Source organism: Moschus berezovskii, chromosome 2 (genome assembly GCF_049115385.1).
Source record: "Moschus berezovskii isolate FMDL1 chromosome 2, NW_MosBer_1.0, whole genome shotgun sequence".
Taxonomy (NCBI): Eukaryota; Metazoa; Chordata; class Mammalia; order Artiodactyla; family Moschidae; genus Moschus; species Moschus berezovskii.
In genome coordinates, this window is record NC_142461.1 from 44,692,721 (window position 1) to 44,716,870 (window position 24,150).

The window sequence follows — 24,150 nt, forward strand, 5'->3', positions numbered from 1 at the left end:
CCTATTTTTCCCATCAGAAAATAAAACCATTTATTACCAAAGAGCAAATCTTTCCATTTTTCAATTTATTTTTTGTCATTGCCCTTTCTAAAAATTCTCTAGCTCTGTCCATTTCTAATTCAATCCGATAACTTGGATTAAGGAACTCTGTATGCCAAGAGCCTGGCAATGTGTCACGTGTGTCACATAAATTCAACAGTTCTTCATCACCCAAGTACCGCTAAGTTTGACCTTCTTTGAAATAATTAAACTCATGGAATGGAAATCCACTTTAAAATCAACCGATGTACAATATCCTCTGTCTGGAATTATAAGATTTCTATTCTTCCACATGTTACCAAAAAAAGTTAAAGGAGACCTCTTTATATACATAAAAATGGGAGGCAGAACACTGTACATTTTTATTACAAGCTAAAGTATTTTGAAACAGGAAATGCAAGGGAGTTTAGAGGCTCTCAAATTTTGTAGCACCTCATCCCTGGGTAGTGGGTTTAAATTTGTGTTATAACAGTCTCTTCTTTCTCAGGTCATTGCCCAGCTTAATTTTTATACATAGGTTATCTACACGACAATAATAATAATAGCTAACACATGTCAGGCATGGTATTACATGTCAGGGATAAGCAGGAAAAAAAGACAAACTTGGGACATGTTCTCATGGAAACGATAGTATGGAAACAAACTTTTGATCATTATCTTCATTTTATAGTTGGAGAATCAGAGTTTTAGAAAGGTAGTGACTCTCCTGAGGCCAGCTAACAATAGAACTTGAACCAGGTCTACCTGCCTCTAAAACCTAGACTTCTCCAACATCCGAATGAATCAAAGCACTGAACAAATTATAACGGTAACAGTAAAGCTGTTCTTCAAGGTCCCCAGACATAATCCAGTTGACCCAGACTGGAACCAGAAAAATATCCATAGTGTGTTCAGTGTCTGAACTTGCAGAGTGTCTTGAGAACTTTGATGCTATATCAAAAGCATCAAATATTTTTCCATGTTGAAGGATCTCCAGGGTAAACAGGCAGCCGAACCACAGATTTCTGGAGCTCTGAGCCCTAAAGCCCAAAAATCCCAGAAAGGAGCTCTCATCATGGCTCCTTCTGCCTGCTGTTTCTGGAAAACTCCCACCAAATGCTGGCCATTCCCTCAGCACATGGCAAGAACTGTGTCATTCCCTTCTGTTCTCCTTCCTTCAGAAATTTCTCAGGACTCATCCCTCCTGTTCTAATGGATGCTAGCATCCTTCTTTTACAGTATCTTTACTTCTCCCTCTGGATGTGCCCTCTGCATCCCACTTCAGATTTCCATGCAGACAATAAAGAAACAAACTGTGCAGATGTAAAATACATAAAACAGAAGAGGCCCCTGTATGATTGGACTGAAATGAGCTGCTGAACAAATAGCCCTTCATGGTATTCAAATAATTTTTGACCTAAAGTGACCTTATTTCCTGACACAGTCTTCCTTGGGGTGGGAGGACTAATTTATTCTTTCAGAATCATATTGTGAAGACTACATTGAATTCCCATCATAGGGAGTAAGGAAAGCAAGTTGGTTTGCCTCCCATGACTCTAAAGAGAATCTCTTGGTCAAAGTGACCAAATAGGACCAGAATTCAAAAAGAGTATCTACATCTTTACAAATTAAAACAGCATTAAATAGGAACTAAGTGGCTCATTTCATGAGTGAGAGACAGTGTTTTAATGGTTTTTAAAATGTTTACGTCTCACCACTCTCTCCCCATTTCTAACCTATCCGCACCTTAAATCCCCGTTTCATCAACGGGAGTGATTTCCTAACTTCTTCTCCATCTAAAGTCTTTCGATATCATACTCTGCTTGACCACAACGTGCGGGTGAGTTAGAAAGGAATGGAACTGGAGGCAGATTTCGAGGCTTAACAGAATCCACTCACTTTTGGTTTTCTACCCTAATCTCTCAGTCCAGTCAATAAATACACGGTGAGTTTGAATTTGGACTGTGGCACTATGAGATAGAGTCTGCCAAGTAATATTCCTTCACTTCATCTCAGAGTCTCAAAATGATGTTCTTCGGTCTAGTCATTCAAGAAAATTTGGCATCAGTGGCCTAACAGGAGGCCAAGGTGGCTGGCTGAAGACAAGGCAGGCCTTTCCTATCCAGAGCAGTGGTGTTGAGCAGGTGAAGAGGGGCCAGCCGTCTTGCATCTGGATAGGCGTCCGTGTCAGGAGCGGTAGGCCGCAAAGTCCCGTGCTGGGGCATAGGGCTGGTAGTGCCTTCGGGTGGGCCCTGGCCTGCGGGGGGTCATGTTCATGTAGTCGCTCTGAAGCATCCTGTTTCTCTTATTCTTCATCTGTGAAAAAAAGAAGTGTCATTGTGAAGGGGGCAGGACACAGAGAGAGGTGTCTGGGGAGGAGTTCTAAGATTTGGGGACAACCACTCAGAACACGGCCAGTCAAATGAAGCCATGAATTCACTGAGCACCTTGGACTTGGATGGTTAATCCAACCCAACTATTTTGGACTCTTCCAAATTAACTTGAAAATTTTGAATCAAAGAAAGTGTTTTAGAGAAAGGCACCCCTGTTATTCTCAATGTAGCCATTTGCATGAATTCCAAAAGCATGTCTAATTACCATATCAACTGTTGATATGCAGATATTTTTAAACGTCCTTTCTCCTTTGAAAAGGTTAAGCATCCCCATGGCAATCTTCTTACATTAACCATTTGCTTAAATAAGCTATTTTTCCCCATAATTAACCAAAGGACCTTCAGCCCTCCAGAGTCTGGAACAGTCACAAATAAATAGCAGTGGAGTCCAAATTAATTGAGTGTTACATTCTAGGCACACACCCTTTATGTGTATGTGCATTTCCATTAGGGCTTCCCTGGTGGCTCAGATGGTAAAGAATCCACCTGCAATGTGGGAGACCTGGGTTCAATCCCTGGGTTTGGAAGATCCCCTGGAGGAGGGCATGGCAACCCACTCCACTAAAGACAATAGTGTCATTCATCTCCATTCCTCAGACTCAGCTCCCTCTGGATGAAGTTCTACCAGGGCTGAGGGAAATAAGGGTGATACTAACCCTGGAACAAGAGTTATATACACCATGAACCTTAGCAAAGTTTTGACTGAGGGTTAAGAACATCTTTTCTGGATCAATGTGCTGGTAAAATTTACTTGTTTGATAAAAGACCCATAAAAATTCTAAAAATAGAAAGCCATCCAGATTTCTGGATTCAGAGTTCTCTAAAATGAAAAAAGAAAAAAGAAAAGTCTATTTCTTGGCATATAGGCCTTTGATGCAAAAGTAAATACGTTGGACAGGAATGTCATGAACACCTTAATAAGTAAGCGAAAGACTGGCCTTATTTCCATGCACTCCTACCTGAGCCCTTCCCATCTTCTTTGTCAAAGGGCCATGAGTTAAGTGCTGAAGGTTGGCAAAACACTTGTTTTCAGGCCTCATCTTTGAACTCTCAGCTACATGCTAGATGATCCATTACTCTCTCCTTTCTGAAACACTTCTGTTTTTGCCTTCTGTGAGATGGTACCATCCAGGTTTCATCCTACCTCTCTGGTCACTGCCTCCTTGCCTCCTTTGCAAACTCATTCTTCCCTAACTAGACGTTCAGTGTTAGAGTGCCTCGTGGTCCTAGGCGTTCTCCTCTATTCATCCTCTCTCCTAGGCAACTTCATCCACATTCACAGCTTCAGTTATCACTTATTCACCCGAATTTATATCTCTGGACTAGACCTCAAAGGTGCTTTAAACTCAACATGTTCAAAGGCATGAAGGCTGGTCCCTTCTGGTGTTTCTCATCCCGATGAGTGACACCGTCCTACATATAGTTGCCCAAGCTAGACATCCTAAGTCTCATCCTTGCACCTCCAGTTCCCTTATCCCCTGTCCCAGGGGACATCTGACAACATCTGAAGACATTCTGGGTTGTCACAACCAGGATGAGTGCTACTGGTCTCTAGTGGGTAGAGGCCAAGGATGATGCTCAACATCCTACATTGTACAAGGCAGCTCCTGACGACAGAGTCTTATCCAGCTCAAAATGTCAGTAGTGCCAAGACCAAGAAATCCTGATCTGAAGAGTCTGATCATGAAAAAGAAAGGAATGAAAAGGAAGCAATGGATACAAAATACATCATCAAGTTAGAATGAGTATTGTTAGACTGTTTGAGTCCTAGTTCTTGCCCATACTCAAAGATGACTGATGATCGGAGCCTGGGTGACCAGGAGGATAGTGTTCCATCCATAGGTATAAGGCAAGAAGATAGGTGAAGTAGATTTGAGAATGGCTCTCAATTCAGTTTTGGTTATTTGGGTTTTGAGATGATGGATGGATTATCTAGCTGGAAGTAAGAAGAGGAAAGCATTAAACAGACATAACTGGGGGATTCATTCAGAGAGAGATAGCTATGGAAACCAAGTGTGTGAGGGAAGTTGCCCTTGAAACATCTTGGTTCTACATCCTTCGATAAATAAAGGACTAGAGTCCTCTTGAGCACAGGGTTATGGCAGGGAAGAGTGAGGCAAGGAACTGCCCTGAAATAAATGTGAAAGACTGCTGCTAATATCCTGGGAGGTAGGATAGTACTTATAAGTAAGTTAGTACTTATTTTAACTCTGAGGACTCTTCTTGTCAGACTTCTAAGGACAGTTTTTGCCTTTGGACACTCAAATTAAACTATAGCCAATTAGAAGGACCCCCATAATGAAGATGTCTTGATTCTGAAGTTCTCTGGAGTGCACTAAAATTATGAAAAATCTGCTGCAGTCCGCTCCCATGCTTACCCTCTTGCTGTTATCAGATAGCAGATTGAGTCATTTTCACCCTAACTGTAAACACAACAGTGGGATAGAAATGACACATGCATGGCTGGGAAGAGTAAACAGAACCCACAGTGTCCATGAGCATGTAGCATATGTGTATATGTGTGCAGAGCACTCACTTTACATGCCTGGGTGACTAAGTCATTCAGCCCTTCACCATTCACTGTCTGCCACAGACGTGTGATTTCGATTTCAGGATCACTCCTCCCTTTCTCTTCCTCCTACCCCATCCTTACCCATTCATTTCTTGGAAGCAGCAGAAAGACACAGGTAAACATAAGACAGTATATTTAAAAGACACAGTCTTCAAGAACCCACTGGAGGGATTTCCCTGGTGGCCCAGTGGTTAAGAATCTACCTTGCAATTCAGGGGATAAAGGTTTGATTCCTGGTCAGAGACTGAAGATCCCACATACTGCTGAGCAACTAAACCCAGGTGCAGCAAGTACTGAAGCCCAAACTACAGATCCATGTGCCGCAATGTAAGATCCCATATGTTGCAACTAAGACCCGTTGCAGCCAAATTAATTCATTATTAATAACTGATTTTTAAAATCACACCCACTGGATTTAAAGACAGATACTACCTGTACACACACTCCCCACATTCCCCACAGTGTGATTTATAGAGGAGAAAACTGTTTTTAAAATGTTCCTTTAGACTAAGAAGGAGAATGGGCTTACCAGCTCCATGGAGCAAATGGAGGATTGAGTGAGGGTAATAGGTGCTGGTCTGTGGCCGCCTGGCAGAGGGAAGCTCTTTGTTTACTCAAATGTCAGCAACAGGTCAAGAACTGAGATAGCATCTGCAGCTGCTCCCAAAAACCCACTCAGCCTAGAACTGCTTAAGGCAGTACATCACAGGTCCTCAGGAAGTTCCGGAAAACAGCAGCTTACACCAAGGCAGAGTGCAGACCAGCCAAAAATAGGATCCTAGAAAAGTGTCCCCAAAATGGCTAAACTCTAGGGATCCCTAATGACCTGCCTGCCTATCTCAGTAAGGTGCTGGTTGCTTGAACAGTAACAGTATTGGGAAAAGATAAGCCCAGGTAAAAATCCTGTGTTACTCAATGAAATATACATATATATTTTATCCCTTGGTCAGAGAGTACAAACACCTATGTTTGAGATGCAAATAAAGGGTACTTCTTATTGAGTAACCTCATTAACCACAACAGGTCACAGAAGCAGATAAGGTATACCAAGCACTGAGACTTCCCAATTTTCAGGGAGCTCATGAGACAGAAAGAGACCAGAATAAGTTTGCTCAAGACAAAGCAAGATGAACCTCACTAGGAGTTAGTGTTAGTAACTCAGTCAAGTCTGACTCTATGTAACCCAATGGACTGTAGCCCATCAGGTTCCTCTGTCTATGGAATTCTCCAGGCAAGAATACTGGACTAGATAGACATTCCCTTTTCCAGGGAATGGATCCTCTTGACCCAGAGATCAAACCCAGGTCTCCCACATTGCAGGCAGATTCATAATCATCTGAGACACCAGGGAAGCCCTAGGAATTAGTAGTGCTGCCAAAGAAAAATGTATTGCATTATGATATTTATAAGTTGAAAATCTACTTTTTAAACTCATTAAAAATGAGAAGCTACTTTTGTCCCTTTGGGTAATTCGAGCCACTCAGTATATTAGTTATATAATATATAACCTGGTTATAGTAACTTATACTCTAGTGCATATTGACAATACATTTTAAATGGCGAGCAATACCCTTCTGGCCTCAAAAAGTTCAAACAGTTTCCAAAACTACTTTTCACAAAGCTAGGAAAGTACATTGACCCAGGTCTGCATGGTACAGGGGAGTACCTGTCTTGAAAATGTACCCCCAAAAGACACTGCACCAGTATTTTAATTAAGAAGTTGATATTCTAAGGGGATCAAGATAAAAACAGGAACTGAGTTTCTAAATTATATTATTGACAAACTCCACAGAGTTTCAAAGATGGACGGTATCTTGGATGAAGATAGCAAGATTCACAAAGATGAAGGGACTCAACTAACATCAGAGGAAGAACTTGTAGGAATATTTTACTACTTAAAAGGCCCCCATCAGGACTGGGCAACTTGCAGAAGGCAAGGCAGGCAAATTCTCAAGATAATATCTGGTATAGAGGATTTCCAGGAACAAGCAGCCACTTTGGTGCTTACAGATCTTACTGGAGGTACAGATTAGGCAACAGGCTGCCTGACAAATGTCCGTCTGTCCCTTAGTCTCCCAAAATGGGAGAAGCATGTGGGAAACAAGGAAGAGGCAAACTCTGGCCATAGACCAACAAGAGTTTAAAAGGATTACAGGCTGAATTTATCATGGGCATGACTGTGAACCCAACTTCCCTCCAACTCCACTCATGCCCTGTAAATAGGATGGCTTCAACATGACATGACTCCCAGAAATCACTGATCCATGTACAAATCAGATGTATGGACTGTGCCTTCGAGAAGAGTATGGTGCTCCAGGCTTACTCATTTAAGTCCTTAGTTTGGCCTCTCTAGGGGTTGTCAATTCATAAGTATTCTATAAACGCTAAACTAAATGTACTTAATACCAGATGGATGGTGAATATCAAGAGAAATAGTCTTTATCCTTGAGGAACATACATCTCTTGTTGAGGAAATGATTTATGCATGCATCTAACTTCTAGAAAAAAAATTCAAAGACAATATGTAATGAGTGCCACCCGTGTACATAACAACAGCAAGCTTCTGAGTAAGAGAAAGGAAAGAAAATAAGGAGGTCCCTGATTCACAGTATATATGGTTATCAACATGTCTTTAAACCTAGGCCAAAACTTCAATATTGAAGGAGGTAGAGAAAAACACTGTAAGTTAATTGCATGTACAATTGCAAAAGTTTGTAAACTCCAATTCAGCAGTGAGAGCTCAGAAAAGTCTAACTCCCATTTTAGTTTCATAATGACAGCGCCATACTTGGCCTCACAAAATTTAACTGCTTCAGAAGAGATAAAAATATGACTCAGATAAACAGACCTAGTTTCTTTGCTAGGTTTGAATGTGTAATTTCAGTAGTCAAATTTCTCATGATTTTTGACCCTGAACAAAAATTGTTCATTGGCTTCAGTTGCTTAGATTCCCAAGTCACTTATGTTTTTATACATATTTTATATGTCATAATGACATTGCAAAATGGCAAGAAGAAAACGAACTTTCTACCTTAATTTGTCCCCCACCCTAATTTGCCTGTTTAGCTTCTTACTTGCCTGGCCACCTAATCAATGGCTTCTGGAACATAAAACTCACATCAGATTTTTATTTCAGGTAAAACTGAATAGTCTAAAAGAGAATCTAGCAGGGAAACCTACTCAAACCTAGCAGAGAAAAAGAAAATAATCACATGTTAAACGGAAAATAAGCCACATAGGCAAAATTCTTGAATATGTCCAATTGCTTATGCAATAGAAAAGTTACATGAAAGCAATGCTGCTTCTCTTACCCAGCAGTTAGAAAGAGCCACTGTTACTAGCAAGCTATAGAAAACTAGGACTCCGTTTACCACCACCAAGGCCCAAAATGGCTTAGAAGACTCAGGAGACCGGGGAGATGGACAAAGATGTTTCTCTGAAAAATAGAATAGAGTAGATTAAATGATATGGGAATGGCATTTGAGTACATTTCCTTCCTTCTTCCCAGGGCAGAATGTGAGAGGAAACAAAATATGCAAAATATCACTAGCTTAACGTGTGTAGACCTCCTCTCTGGTTTTCCTCTTTGGGAGTTAGCCAACCCCCACCACTGATCATGACCTAGTTTTCAAGACTGTAGTTGAAAATGTTACTTGAGAGCGGACATTGGCCGAGTGGTACATTACCTTTCACATGGATAATGGTCCCATTACTCTTCTCATTGTCTATGTAAGGAGGAGGATACAGAACCTCAAGTTTGCAGAAATAAATATCTGTTTGGTTGACATACAGATCCTGGAGGTAGAAGGTCACTGTTTCATTGCCTACTTTCACGGTGCAGTTGAATTCCTTATTTGTTGACTGAAGTGGATGGGAGTGGTTTCCATTCACAGCACAGACCTCCACAGCGCTGTCTGCCCCCTTATAAAGGGATGCCCGGAACTCCTTTGAGAAGAGGTTGTACGTGTACTTGCAGCTGAGGTTGACCTCATTGTCGTTTACCACAAGCATGGGCGACTGCTTCACCAAAATCTTGTTTTCTGGAGGAGGAGAAAATCATTTGCTTAAAAAAAGAGTATAAAGACTTAAAAAAGATAAAGAGGGAGAGAGATGTGGATGGGAGGAGAGGCAGAAGGGGAGAAGAAAGCGCTGATAGTCTAGACTCCATCCTAAGTTCTATTTGTTTGTCACTAGCTTGCTTCATGGGCTTCTCAGGTGGCTCAGTGGTAAAGAATACACTTAGCAAAGCAGGAGATGCAGGTTTGATCCCTGGGTTGGGAAGATCTCCTGGAGAAAGAAATGTCAACCCACTCCACTAGTCTTGCCTGGGAAATCCCATAGACAGAGCACCCTGGCAGGCTACAGTCCACAGGGTTGAAAGAGAATCAGACATGACTTAGCGAATAAACAACAGCTTGCTTCATAAGTTGCTTCCTCTCTTTAGTCTCAATATTTTAATATATTGTGGTTGCTGAGCAAAATAAAAATTCTAGGTTTATTACCTTTCTCTAAGTGAAAAATGGGTGAGAAATGGGATGTTAATTCAAAAGTTAATATTGGTGACATATATAACTAGTATTAATAATTAATAATAGTATCTTTTTGTGACTTCTTAGATTTCAAAGCACTTTTCAATATAACATCATTTTTTTCTTCCTCCAATTCCATAAGGAAGGAGGGTATGTATCATAAGATGAAACTGAGAACCAGGGCTACTTTGTAGTAGAATTGGAACTTGAAGACTAGATCTGACTCTAACAAACCATGCTAACTTTCTAATTTGTAAGTAATTAAAACAATGGAACACACACAGAAAAAAGAATATAAGGACTTTTTTTTTTTCCCTGAAATCAAGATATGTTAATTAACAAACAGGTCTCCAGCAAAGACTTTCTCTTGGCAGACAAAGACACAGGAGCTCTTTGGGAGATAATTACACTGAATGTTTACATTTTGATATTATTTTCTTCTCCTTTGAATGGAACAGTGGAGTAAGTTGGAAGGCACTTGGAAGGCAGAAAGTGGCCTTCTGTTGGTATTGAACACCCCAGCTATGCATTTGGAATTTTTGAATATATGTTGAGATTTCTAACATGTTCAGTTCAGTTCAGTCGCTCAGTCATGTCCGACTCTTTGCGACCCCATGAATCACAGCATGCCAGGCCTCCCTGTCCATCACTAACTCCCGGAGTTCATTCAAATGCATGTCCATCGAGTCGGTGATGCCATCCAGCCATCTCATTCTCTGTCATACCCTTCTCCTCCTGCCCCCAATCCTTCCCAGCATCAGAGTCTTTTCCAGTGAGTCAACTTGTCGCATGAGGTGGCCAAAGTATTAGAGTTTCAGCTTTAGCATCAGTCCTTCCAATGAACACCCAGGACTGAGCTCCTTTAGAATGGACTGGTTGGATCTCCTTGCAGTCCAAGGGACACTCAAGAGTCTTCTCCAAAACCAGAGTTCAAAAGCATCAATTCTTTGGTGATCAGCTTTCTTCACAGTCCAACTCTCATATCCATATATGACCACTGGAAAAACCATAGCCTTGACTAGACAGACTCATGCTTAATTGTATTAATTTCCTAATCAAGTGGTTTACTTGAAAGTGGCTTTTAACACCTGACATAGATAAACAAGTAATTTGTATTGATATTTTAAGCTATGATTCATCCTTTTCTGAAGGAATTTAAGTGTTTTGAAACATTTTTATTTTATTGTCCATTCCAAGAATAGGATAAAGAGGTAATGAAAATGTTACCCAACGAATTTATCCTCCATAGCAAATTCTGAAGGCAACCTTCCAAGACACTTGCATATTTATTTCTTTAAATCACATAAGATGGAAGAGGCCCAAGAGGCCCACAAGAGTTATTTCTCTAGTCTGTCTTCTACTTTTATGTTATCCTCAGTAAATGATCAAAGAATTTGGAGACTACCTAGTTCAGTCTCTTTACTTTTAAGCAAAGAACCTGAAATCTGCATAAGGGAAGAAAGCATATCTATTCTATCTTGTTTTTTTCCCCACTATATTCCCATTCCCTAGCACATGACATTATATTCCCTTTTTTGGTAGTGACTATATGAGGCCTAGAAACACTGGATGATCTACCTAATATCACTGAGCAGATGGTGAGCAAAGTGAAGATTAAATCCCAAGTAAATTACAATCACTTGAAAAATAGGCCACTGAAGCACTGAGAGTCAACTTTGCAACCAAGACTTTCCATAATTATCTAAAGCAATAAATCACTTGGTGTCTTTGATTCAAAATTCAGTACAAAAAAAAGGTTTTTTTTCTATTGCTTTGAGGTACGGAACAGAAGGGAACAATTGTGTACCTATCTGCGTTTTTTTAAAAGGTTTATTTGAAGCAATACACCCACATATCCATACTGAAGGGTCAATAAAATAATCTCTTAAAATGAAATTTACAGTTGAAACTGGATTTGAATCCATGTACTCAAGTATTTTGTTTCTGCTTTGGGGAAAATAAAGCTGCACAGATCACTAATAGATTTTCATCTCCTGTACGTGCGTGCATGCTCAGTCATGGCCAACTTTTTGTGACCCCCATGAACTATATAGCCCACCAGGCTCCTCTGTCCATGAAATTTTCCAGGCAAAAATAATGAAGTAGGCTGCCATTTCCTACTCCCAGAGGTCTTCCCAACCCAGCGATTGAACCTGTATCTCCTGCACTGGCAGGTGGATTCTTCACCACTGTGTCACTACATAGTTCTCAGTCCTGGTTGCACATCAAGAACCTATCCCTGGGGACTTCCCAGGGAGAAGTGGTTGAGAATCTGCCTTGCAGTGCAGGGAACTCTGGTTCGATCCCTGATTGGGGAACTAAGATCCTACATGCTGCGGAACAACTGAACCCAAGTGCCCTGAAGCCTACGCACCACCACTAAAGAGTCCATGCGCTGTGAGGAAAGATCTTCCATGATGCATGGACGATCTCGTCTGCCCAACTAAGACCCAACACAGCCAAATAAACAAATAAATAAAATTTGTCACAAAAGAAAAAGAACATGTGCCTAGCCCCCATTCCCAGAAATTCTAATTTAATCGGTTAGTGCTGGTGGGAGATGGATTGATTCTTTTCATTTTTTATTTTTCATAACTTATTAAGATATAATTCAGCTTCCCTGATAGCTCAGTTGGTAAAGAATCCATCTTCAATGCAGGAGACGCTGGTTCAATTCCTGGGTCAGGAAGATCCACTGGAGAAGTAATAGGCTACCCACTCCAGTATTCTTGGACTTCCCTTGTGGCTAAACTAAGGTAAAGAATCTGCCTGCAAAGCAGGAGACATGGGTTTGATCCCTGGGTTGGGAAGATACCCTAAAGAAAGGCTACCCACTCCAGTATTCTGGCCTTGAGAATTTCATGGACCACAGTCTATGGGGTTGAAAAGAGTCGAACATGACTGAGCTATTTTCATGTTCAATATATAGTTTATATACCATAAAACTCACCTTTTTTAAAAGTTCACCCTTTTAAGTAAACAATTCAGTGACTTTTTATTATAGTCACAAAGTTGTGAATGGATCATCACTATCTGATTCCAAAATACTTCATTACTCCCCCCAAAAAATCTCATACCCATTAGCCACCCCTCTGCATTCCTTCTTTTTTCCAGCCCTTGGCAATCACTAATCTATTTTCTATCTCTATGGTTTACCTATTCTGGAATTTCATATAAATGGGATCATACAGTATGTGTTCTTTTATGTCTAGCTTCTTTCACTTAGCATGTTTTCAAGGTTGATCTGTGTTGTACCATGTATCAGAACTTCCTTCCTGTTCATGGCCAAATGATACCCTGCTGTATGGATATACCACATTTTGTGTTTTCATTGATCAGGTGTTTCCACTAGTTGGCTATCTTATATCAGGCTGCTATGAACATGCACAAGTTTTAGTGTGGATGAACATCTCCAATTCTCTTGGGTATATGCCAGGAGTGGAACTGATGGTCATTATGGAAACTCTATATTTAACTTGTTGAGGACCTGCCAAATGTTTTCTAAAGCAACTGCACCATTTTACATTCCCACCAGCAGCGTATAAAGATTCCAATTTCTCCACATACTTGCCAACACTTGTTGCTGTCCATCTTTTTTTTTTTTATTATAGCCATCTTAGAGTTGTGAAGTGGTATTTCTTTATGGTTTGATTTGCATTTCCCTGATGACTAACGATGCTGAGCATTTTTTCATGTACTTGTTGCTGCTGCTGCTGCTGCTAAGTCACTTCAGTCGTGTCCGACTCTGTGTGACCCCATAGACGGCAGCCCACCAGGCTCCCCCGTCCCTGGGATTCTCCAGGCAAGAACACTGGAGTGGGTTGCCATTTCCTTCTCCAATGTGTGAAAGTGAAAGTGAAGTCGCTCAGTCGTGTCCGACCCTTAGCGACCCCACGGACTGCAGCCTACCAGGCTCCTCCGTCCATGGGATTTTCTAGGCAAGAGTACTGGAGTGGCTTGCCATTGCCTTCTCCACAACGGGCAAATGATCTGAATAGACATTTTTCTAAAAAGGATTTACACATGTACTTGTTAGCCATCTGTAAATCCTTTTTAGAAAAATGTCTATTCAGATCATTTGCCCGTTGACCTGAATTGTCTTGTTAGTATTGAGTTGTCAGAGTTTTTTACAAATCTTTGATGCATGTTCCTTTATCAAGATATGTGATTTACAAATATTTTCTCCTGATTCTGTGTGTCACCTTTGGTATTAGTTTAATAATTCCCCCAGGTGATTCTAATATTCAGTCAGGATTTAAAATCGCTATAGCCTAACAGAGTTCTCAAGCTGACAGCACATTAGTCACCTGGGAGCTTAAAAACTTGATTCTCGGGCCAGTTAAATCAGAATCTTTGGGTATAGGACCCAGACATCAGTATATTTAAATTTCTCAGGAGATTCTAATGTGCAGTCAAGTTGAAGAACAGTGGCTTAACAGTTGAAACTCATTTCTTACCCCCGATTCATGGGCTTCCACAAGCTTTTCCAACCTCATTTCCTCAAACCAAAACCCTCCAGTTAGCCAGATCACCTAAGGTACCTTCCCAGGACACATTGTGAGTACCTCTCTGTGTACTTTGCTCAGTGACTCCTTGGCCTATAGTGTCTCTCCCTTCTTAGGTCTCAAAACTATTACTCTCTGTTCTACATTTTGAATGTCTCTTGTTTCAGAGGCTTCCAGTTGTTTAGCTTTTGATCTGCATGTATTTTCTCTACACCCCTATTTTCCAAGTCTCCTTTGAGCAAGGACAAGAGGTTACACTTTTTTGTACAATACTTTCTGAATAAGGTAAAATAATTAAATAATTGACAAGTGAAAGATGGTGATAAGACTGTTCCATTCTTAGCAGCTAACTCTGCCTAGCATCTCATTAAGTCCTTATTCAAAATCTGTGTCTCAATAGCAACTTTAACTTCATTTATTATTCACCATAACAAATACTCTCTAAAAGCACTGAGAAGTTAACATGTAAAGACTCCAAAAGTTCAGCTTGTCTTGATAGGAAAATCCAACTTATCTTTTGTTTTATCTTCCATGGCCTTTTTCTTTGCTTACTTAGAAAGAATAACTGGGTTGGTTCTGACTGAAAGAATCAACCCCAGCAAGAAATGACATTCCTTTTCAGGTTGCTGCTGCTGCTGCTAAATCACTTCAGTTGTGTCCAACTCTGTGCGACCCCATAGACGGCAGTTCACCAGGCTCCGCCGTCCCTGGGATTCTCCAGGCAAGAACACTGGAGAGGATTGCCAGTTTCTTCTCCAATGCATGAAAGTGAAAAGTGAAAGTGAAGTCGCTCAGTCGTGTCCGACTTCACGACCCCATGGACTGCAGCCTACCAGGCTCCTCCATCCATTTTCCAGGCAAGAGTACTGGAGTGGGGTGCCATTGCCTTCTCCACCTTTTCAGGTTAGGTATCTGTATTTCTGCCTATTGAGGACCCCAGGAAGTGTGTTCCCATGACTAATTACTTGAATTTTGTTCTAATGAGCATTCAAATTCTTCCTGATATTCCTTTGAAAGCTGATGTAGGAAAAAAACATGAGAATAGAATTTCTTTGCAGAGATTTTTGAAAAGGAGGGTGCAGAAGTGGGCGCATGGCCAAGAAAACTGAGTAAGGCTAAAGAGAAATCCTGGATCATTGGTCAGTTTGGCTTCCTCCTCCCAGCACCCACAGTGACATGGAGAGGGAAGGAGGAAGAGAAGAAGCTCAAGCACCTACACTCCAGGAGTTTGCTTAGTGCATCTTGATAACTCAGGTGTGACACCCTTCCAAGATGCGCTGGCAGAGAGAAACCAATTTCCCAAAGGGGAGCAGGGCTCAGCTTCTATCCTTGGGCAGCTCAGAATCTGGTGGGGAACAAAGATACATAAACAGACAGCTCCTTTTTTTTTTTTATTGGAGGATAATTGCTTTACAATGTTGTGTTGGTTTCTGCTGTACAACAATGTGAATCAGCTCTAAGTATACATGTATCTCCTTCCTCTAGTGCCTGCTTCTCACTCCACCTTCCATCCTACTCAAGGTCGTCACAGAGTACAAAGCTGTGCTGTACAGCAGCTTCCCACTAGCTGCTGTATTTGACACATGGTAGAGTATATATGTCAATGCTACTCTCAATTTGTCCCACCCTCTCTTTCCCCCACTGTATCCGCAAGTCCGTTCTGTATGAACAGTCAGCGACTCTAAAAACAGTGGCACAGTGATCTGCATTAGTGGGGGCAACGAGGGAACCAGCCAAAGATTTCCGGAGGAGGTGACTGCTGACCTGAGTCTTCTAAGGATTATGCATATGTTGATTCAGCACATTTTTATTAAGTAAAAGTTTCCTAGCTGAGTCTTTGTTTTAGGGGGTGTGGGTGAGGTAGGGGATTGTGGGAAAGATAAAGACAAAGAGAAAAATACAGAGTACGGCAGGTGTTGGGAATTCCAACTACCTCCATTTGCTGGACCTGAGTTGTTAAAGATAAGGTTGGCAAAGTGAGCACAGTTCATAGCTTGGGCTCTCTCCTGCAGATGATGAGGACCTGCTGAAGGAGTTTAAGCAGAAGAGTCATACATACAAGTTTTCACTTTATATAGATCCCTGTAGCATAAATGTGGAAGGTAAATTTAAAGAGAACAAGAGTGAAAAATATGGAGACCAGTTAGGATGCAATTGCAGTAGTCTAGGCAAGGGATGATAAGGGTCTGAACTATGGTTACAAAGAAGTAGATGAACTCAAAAAATACTTACAGGCTAAAATTGGCAGAACTCAACATGGGCTTAGATGTGGTGAGTGAGGGAGTTAAAAATGCTGTCCTCAGACCACACAGACCAACCAGTAAGTAACCCTGTTTTCCTTTTGCCTACATCTTTATTCATTACATGACCAGAATAGACAACTCAGAAACTGAGGGGAACTTTGGACGTCTGGGCTGTGAGGAAGACATTCTTCCAGCCTAGGGGATCATTTGGAGAAGGCAATGGCACCCAACCCCAGTACTCTTGCCTGGAAAATCCCATGGATGGAGGAGCCTGGTAGGCTGCAGTCCATGGGGTCTCGAAGAGTCGGACACGGCTAAGCGACTTCACTTTCACTTTTCACTTTCATGCATTGGAGAAGGAAATGGCAACCCACTCCAGTGTTCTTGCCTGGAGAATCCCAGGGATGGGGGAGCCTGCTAGGCTTCCGTCTATGGGGTCACACAGAGTCGGACACGACTGAAGCGACTTAGCAGCAGCAGCAGGGGATCATTGCAAAGAAAAAGCAAATTACCTCAAAATTTCCCAGGCCCACAGTCAACTCCGTGGAGCTTAGTCAGTATTTGCTCTTTTTCAGAAGGGAGAAGCAGTGGTCCTCCTCTGCTTTCCTTCACAAAGCGTTAATACAGTGAGAGAACTGAAAGATAGATTTTCTTTCTGTTCATCAAGAAACCTCCAATTCAGACCTCAGCAGGGTTATTACTGATCAATCAGACTTCTCCTGAGCCCACTCTCCTCCAGTACTACTTAGGGAAGAGCAATCCAAGATCCTAGTATTTAGGCTGGCTGTTACCGTCAGTATTCTCCTGGCTGATGGTTTATCCAGCAATTGAGCAAGGGAAGGAAAAGTGCCTTCTTGCATGACCCTTTGTACCAATATTTTGTTGAGAAAAAGCTCAAAAAATGGTTAAATGGCCATTTGCGGGAGAAGAGATATCCAGTTTATCTATCAAGGTTTACTTTCCTCTCTCTTCCCTATCAGCACAGATCTTTTTAAAATTATCAGCTATGCTTGAAGTAGTTCATTTAATATGTGCTAGTTGCCTGGAGAATCACAGGGACGGGGGAGCCTGATGGGCTGCTGTCTGTGGGGTCGCACAGAGTCGGACACGACTGAAGCGAGTTAGCAGCAGCGGCAGCAGCAGTGTGGACAACAGCCTCCCAATTTAAGGTTCAGGTTGAATTCATTCTGGCCAACAGAACCTCTTGTTTTTCAACATGTATAGCCTTATAGTACTTGGTCCCACCTTGGTTCATTCATGTCCATCATTCAGAGAAGCCTAAGTGAGAAACCAGTTCATAGGGCTTCAAAATCTACATCTGCTTTAGAAATACACTAAAGGAAGGAGATTACTTTTGGTGGTAGAAAAAGATAATCAGTTGTTCTAAATGATATTGAATATATGTCATCACTATGACTTCCCGTAGACACAATAATTCTGATTCCTCTTACTTTTTTCTTAAAATGGAGCATGTGTAAAAAATGCACACCCCTTACTCTGTGATACTAAAGTAATAACATGGATCCATCAAAGCAACCAAAAACCAGAACCCCAAATGACATTTGGATTTGATACATATTTTGATTCTCTGAGTTTTAGGGATTCCGCAGTACTTCAAATAATTTAGGACATATTGTAAAATTCAAGGACATACCTAGATTCAGAAGAAGAAACCAGAGAAATATTTAGCTTCTCCATACTAAGTTCTATTTGATTCCTTTTTGCTTTCCAGTTAGTGCTAGGAGTGGAAAGCATCCTTCTCAGGTTAATTTTTTCTTAGCAGACCCACCCTTTTCCCTGGAAATAGTTGGTTTTCCATCTTGTAAGTAGTTAGATAAGGTCTACCTAGGTCAAACCTACTAGATTAAAAGTGAGACATTGTCAATCCATCAGTTGTGTTGGCTTCTGATCTCAAAAGATTGGCTTGACTGACATGTCTCTAATTGAATCGGCAAGTTGTTTTGATGATGAATTTAGTGCTTTGCTTTTCAAAGCCTTTCCTAGCAGCTAACCCAGCTAAAGGTGTGGAGACAGGAAGCAGTAACCTCAAACCTCTTTCCCTCACAACTCCTCCTTGACAACAGGCAACATGAAGAGTAAGATGGGAGGTGAGAAGGTACTTATCTGCTGCTTATGAGCAAGGCAGTGAGAACTGAAAGATTTCCCACAGATAATCTGTGAATTTTGTGATATAGCTGACTTCTGGAAAATTGAATGCTGCTTGTGCTTCCATGAGAAAGAGGGGAAGGGAGCTTGGTTACCAAAACCAAACAAAACAAAACTTTCCCTTTGGCCTATTGTAAATGGGCCAATTACTATAAAAATAAACAATGCTCTGAACAGGTGGAGTGGATAACCATCTCTAAGGTGTGGTTCCAAACACCAGGGAAGGAACCCTGACCCTAAAAGGGCACTCCCCACCTGTTCAGTTAATGCTTTGATTTCAAAATAAGATGAAGCCTAAAATGCAATGTGGGAAACACATTGACAAATTAGTACCTAGGGTCTATAGTCATAGAGTTACAGAGTGCTTTCTCCTATTTTATCTCATATGAGCTCCACACTAACCTGTGAAATAAATAAACAGGACAGTCATCTTTACATCCATTTCACAGATGAGGAAACAGGTCCAGAAGGTCTAATTCTTCCCCAAGGTTCCTGGGCAAGTATGTGACCCTTAGGACTTGGCTCATGCCTCATGACTTCTAGTGTGTTTTTCTTTAATTGAAGGATAATTGCTTTACAGAATTTTCTGGTTTTCTGTCATACATCAATAAGAATCAGCTATAGGATTCTTGTCAGCTATAAGAGTCATGTTCCCTCCCTCCTAAACCTCCCTCCCATCTCCCTCCCCATCCCACCCTTCAGCCTGTCACAGAGCCCTTGTTTGAGTTCCCTGAGTCATACAGCAAATTCCCATTGGCAATCTACTTTACATATGGTACTGTAAATTTCAGTAAGGTCATGCTCAAAATTCTCCAAGCCAGGCTTCAGCAATATGTGAACCGTGAACTCCCAGATGTTCAAGCAGGTTTTAGAAAAGGCAGAGGCACCAGAGATCAAATTGCCAACATCCGCTGGATCATGGAGAAAGCAAGAGAGTTCCAGAAAAATATCTATTTCTGCTTCATTGACCATGCCAAAGCCTTTGACTGTGTGGATCACAATGAACTGTGGAACATTCTGAAAGAGATGGGAATCCCAGACCACCTGACCTGCCTCTTGAGAAACCTGTATGCAGGTCAGGAAGCAACAGTCAGAACTGGACATGGAACAATAGACTGGTTCCAAATAGGAAAAAGAGTACGTCAAGGCTGTATATTGTCACCCTGCTTATTTAACTTATATGCAGAGTACATCATGAGGAACGCTGGGCTGGAAGAAGCACAAGCTGGAATCAAGATTGCTGGGAGAAATATCAATAACCTCAGATATGCAGATGACACTACCCTTATGGCAGAAAGTGAAGAGGAACTCAAAAGCCTCTTGATGAAAGTGAAAGAGGAGAGTGAAAAGGTTGGCTTGAAGCTCAACATTCAGAAAACAAAGACCATGGCATCTGGTCCCATCACTTCATGGGAAATAGATGGAAAAACAGTGGAAACAGTGCCAGACTTTATTTTTGGGGCTCCAAAATCACTGCAGATGCTGATTGCAGCCATGAAATTAAAAGGCGCTTACTCCTTGGAAGGAAAGCTATGACCAACATTGATAGTATATTAAAAAGCAGAGACATTACTTTGCCAACCAAGGTCCGTCTAGTCAAGGCTATGGTTTTCCCCGTGGTCATGTATGGATGTGAGAGTTGGACTGTGAAGAAGGCTGATCGCCGAAGAATTGATGCTTTTGAACTGTGGTGTTGGAGAAGACTCTTGAGAGTCCCTTGGACTGCAAGGAGATCCAACCAGTCCATTCTAAAGGAGATCAATCCTGGGTGTTCATTGGAAGGACTGATACTAAAGCTGAAACTTTGGCCACCTCATGTGATGAGTTGACTCACTGGAAAAGACTCTGATGCTGGGAAAGGTTGGGGGTGGGAGGAGAAGGGGACGACTGAGAATGAGATGGCTGGATGGCATCACCGACTCTGTGGACATGAGTTTGAGTGAACTCAGGGAGTTGGTGATGGACAGGGAGGCCTGGCGTGCTGTGATTCATGGGGTCGCGGAGAGTCGGACACGACTGAGCGACTGAACTGAACTGAACTGAACTGTAAATTTCCACATTCTATTCCCTCTACCAGTTTGCATCAAAATTTCAACATAGTTTCAGTGATTGTTTCTGCTGCTGCTAAGTCACGTCAGTCGTGTCCAACTCTGTTTGACCCCATAGTCGGCAGCCCACCAGGTTCCCCCGTCCCTGGGATTCTCCAGGCAAGAACACTGGAGTGGGTTGCCATTTCCTTCTCCAATGCATGAAAGTGAAAAGTGAAAGTGAAGTCGCTCAGTTGTGTCCAACCCTTAGTGACCCTATGGACTGCAGCCCACCAGGCTCCTCCATCCATGGGATTTTCCAGGCAAGAGTACTGGAATGGGGTGCCATTACCTTCTCCAGTGATTGTTTCTAGACCTTCTCAAAGTTGGACCTGATAGTTGGATGGCACATAAGTGAGAATTAGGGAGGAGAATACTGTTGAGTAGAGGAGTCGGTAGAGTGGGAAGAGGACAGGACCAAGATAAATTTCATTTTCCACCCCATTTTCCTGGAGCACCATCCTACAAAAAGTGCTCAGCTGGAAGGAAAGTTGGAGGTGATCTCAGCCAATCCCTTATCTTACAGAAGAGGCAACTGAAAACCAAAGAAGGAAATGGCTTTCTAAACAATGTCACACAAATTCTAGAAGAGCTAAGATATAATTTATGTATTCATGATTCTAGGAGTAATGTATTAAATCATGAATGAATAGAAAACCAATTTTGTACATTTAGCAAGATTGACTTGATGTAATGGTCATATTTAGAAAAAGTCTGTCACCAAACTCACTTTGTCTCTACACAAAAGATCTTGCTTACAATGTCAGAGACTTCCTAAAGGACATAAATAGAGCCCAGATAAGGCCTACAGACAGGATTGTCACTGAAATGTCTCTTATCTTTATTTCAGATCCACAAGCGATAATTATACCATTGAAACAATTCCATTTCAGCTTGCCCAAATGTCCAAGAGAGTTTGAACACAAACATTAGTCAATATACAAAGTCACTTTCAGTCTATACTTCACTGGGCAAATCCTAACTTCAGGGCCTTTGTGAGTTTCACGTATTTGTCATGTTTAATTTACAATATTCCATCTTTCCATTTCTTTACCATGCACCATAGAGAAATCCAATGGCATGCAGAAGCTGGTGAACCAAAATGGAATAGACAGCACTTAAGACTGAAGGCTGTATTCCTTAACTGAAGTTAAGGAAGCACTAAAGAAGATAGAATACATGTTGTGTTTTTTCTTTTTTGGTTGTTTGTAAATAGTGCATTCTTTTCATTTTTGTTTTGGTGTATAAATGCTTCACAATGTTGTGTTAATTTCTGCTGCACAACAAACCACATCAGCTATATGTATACATATATCCCCTCCCTCTGGAGCCTCCCTATCTCCCAGCCTCCCCCACTCCCCCACTGCAATCCCACCCCTATAGGTTTTCAAAGAGCACAGAGCTGAGCTCCCTGTGCTATACAGCATACATGTTTCTTTACCAACATCATTTTCCTTAAGAACTTCATTGGGGTCCATTTCTGTCAGGAAGATCCGCTGGAGAAGGAAACGGCAACCTACTTCAATATTCTTGCCTGGAAAATCCCATGGACAGAGGAGCCTGGTGGGCTACAGTCCATAGGGTCACAAAGAGTCAGACATGACTGAGCAACTAATATTTTTTTCCTGAACTCACAATCAGAGTTTCTTCTGCCATTTAACAATCAGGTTGTAAAGATCTTAATCACCTTGTTTCCTTTGTAAAAATTCTAACTGAACAGAATTGAGCATGTTAGGCGGGAACCCCCAAAAAAATGAAATCCTTCTCTTCTCAACCATCTTGCCCTGAGATGTTTGTGAACATACTGTGAAGGTGACGCTGGTTCCCCTGGCACAGAACACCTCCCCCTGACCACAGAGCTGGTGAAGTTACCGTAACTTTCCTCTGAGCACATTTCCTGTTCACACCTAGGATACCCTTCCACACGTGGCCATCTGACCACTGACCCCTTTTTCAGGCTCCACAAGGGGCAGGTGGCCCCCAGGCCAGCCCAGTGCTTGCTCAGGAACTCAGAAGACAAACTGTGCTTCCTTGGAGGTCAGGGACACCCAGCCATCTGAGGCTCTGGTAACCCTAGCTGGCGGCTTGGTTTCACACAGATGTGAGGAAGAACACAAAACAGTCAGACTACAGTGTCTCTCACCATCCTTTTCAGTGAAAACAGAGAGGAAAACAAAGCTATCAAACTTTGAAAGGCTCCAGACTCTGAAATCCACGTTAAAACAGGGAAATAAAAAAAGGGGTAATTCACATGATGTTTTCAAAATAACTTTGGTGTCATTTCATCTAGTTTTCTATTGAATGTCATCTTGAAACTCTCCTCATTTTCATAAGGAATAAATATTGATGGGAAGCCCCTCCCAAAAAGGGCTTTGAAAAAGCATAGTCTGTGTAGGTATACTTTGTCTCATTCAGAAAACAGCACACTCAAAACTGGGCAATAGGAGGTGAGTTATTCTTAATAATAATAGCAAAGGACTGTTGGCGAAGGTTTGGAAGCACAAGATAGAGTATCAGTTTGGCCAAAACTTTCACAGCTTGTGGAAAAACCCAGATGAACTTTTTGGCCAACCCAGTACTAGAACCCATAGCTAAAAGTGGCAGAGTTATAACCACCCCCAGATCTAAAGGGACAAGGGGAGGGCAAGGTTCCCAGAATCAGAAGGAAAAGAGAGTCATGTAAAGGAGGCCACCATGACAGAAGCAATGACTTCTGCAGGGAAAAACAGTCAAGCCAAGCAACCAGCCCTGCCCAGGATTGTGTAAACACAACTGTCAAGTTATATATGAACATTGAGACTTACCAAGAGCAAATGTGACTTTCAAACAAAACCTAAAGAGACCTTAGTTCAAACAAGTACCTACAATGACACATGATAATAGAAACAGAAATAGAAGCTTCTATTGGCCCTCACCAGTCTAAGCACCACCTTTAGCCTTGATCTGTGTTTTCACACAGCCAGACACTGTATTGTAGAGGACAATCGTCCTTGGCCTTTTAAAAACTTGCTGTGCTCCAGGCAATTGTCAGAAAGTAACTCAGAGGTCAGATAGGGACAAAAAGTCCCATCCAAGCACCTAGATCTAAGGCACTAATTCTTGAGAGAGAAAAATTATCAATATGATCAACAAATACTTTCTGAAAAATTTTGATGTGTCAGAAAATTACTCTTTGGTATTCCGACTTCTACCTTGACAATGTCAAGCTTTCACTCAGCAAATAAGTAATGGGGCCTACTATACTAGGTTTCTGGGAGATGGGAAGATGTAAAAGATGCATTCTCTTCCTTCTAGGAGAGATCCTAAGGCAGGTTCACAATTAGCTATGCTCCAAAGCCAGACACGGTGTGTGAGGCCTATAGAGGGTCACTGACAGTTGTGTGGGAAGAGCCCTTGTTTCCAGACATGAGTCTGCTTTTGTGAAGACTGGGCTTTAACTGGGCCATGAACTTCTGGGCAAATTTAGACAGGCTAAGGTGAAGGAAATGCCCTTTAGTGTAAGGGTTTATTGGGGATCAGCTGAACACTGTATCTACATAGAAGGAAAGTAAGGGACGATGCCTGAAGCCTCATGGAGAGCTTTTGATGCCGAGAAAAAGGCACATGATTTTACTAGAAAGGCAATGGGAGACACTGA

General features: G+C 41.7%; 1 protein-coding gene across 1 annotated transcript in view; it reads right to left on the minus strand.

Moving 5' to 3' along the window:
- Nucleotides 1-377: 377 nt before the first annotated feature.
- Nucleotides 378-24,150, minus strand: part of CD28 (CD28 molecule) — a 37,709-nt gene continuing 13,936 nt past the window's right edge. The window contains exons 2-4 of the mRNA XM_055397783.2: nucleotides 8,670-9,023; nucleotides 8,295-8,419; nucleotides 378-2,334 (exon numbers count right to left, since the gene is read on the minus strand). Of these exons, the coding sequence (XP_055253758.1) occupies nucleotides 2,206-2,334; nucleotides 8,295-8,419; nucleotides 8,670-9,023 (608 nt within the window). The 3' untranslated portion in view covers nucleotides 378-2,205. The remainder of the gene's footprint in view (nucleotides 2,335-8,294; nucleotides 8,420-8,669; nucleotides 9,024-24,150) is intronic.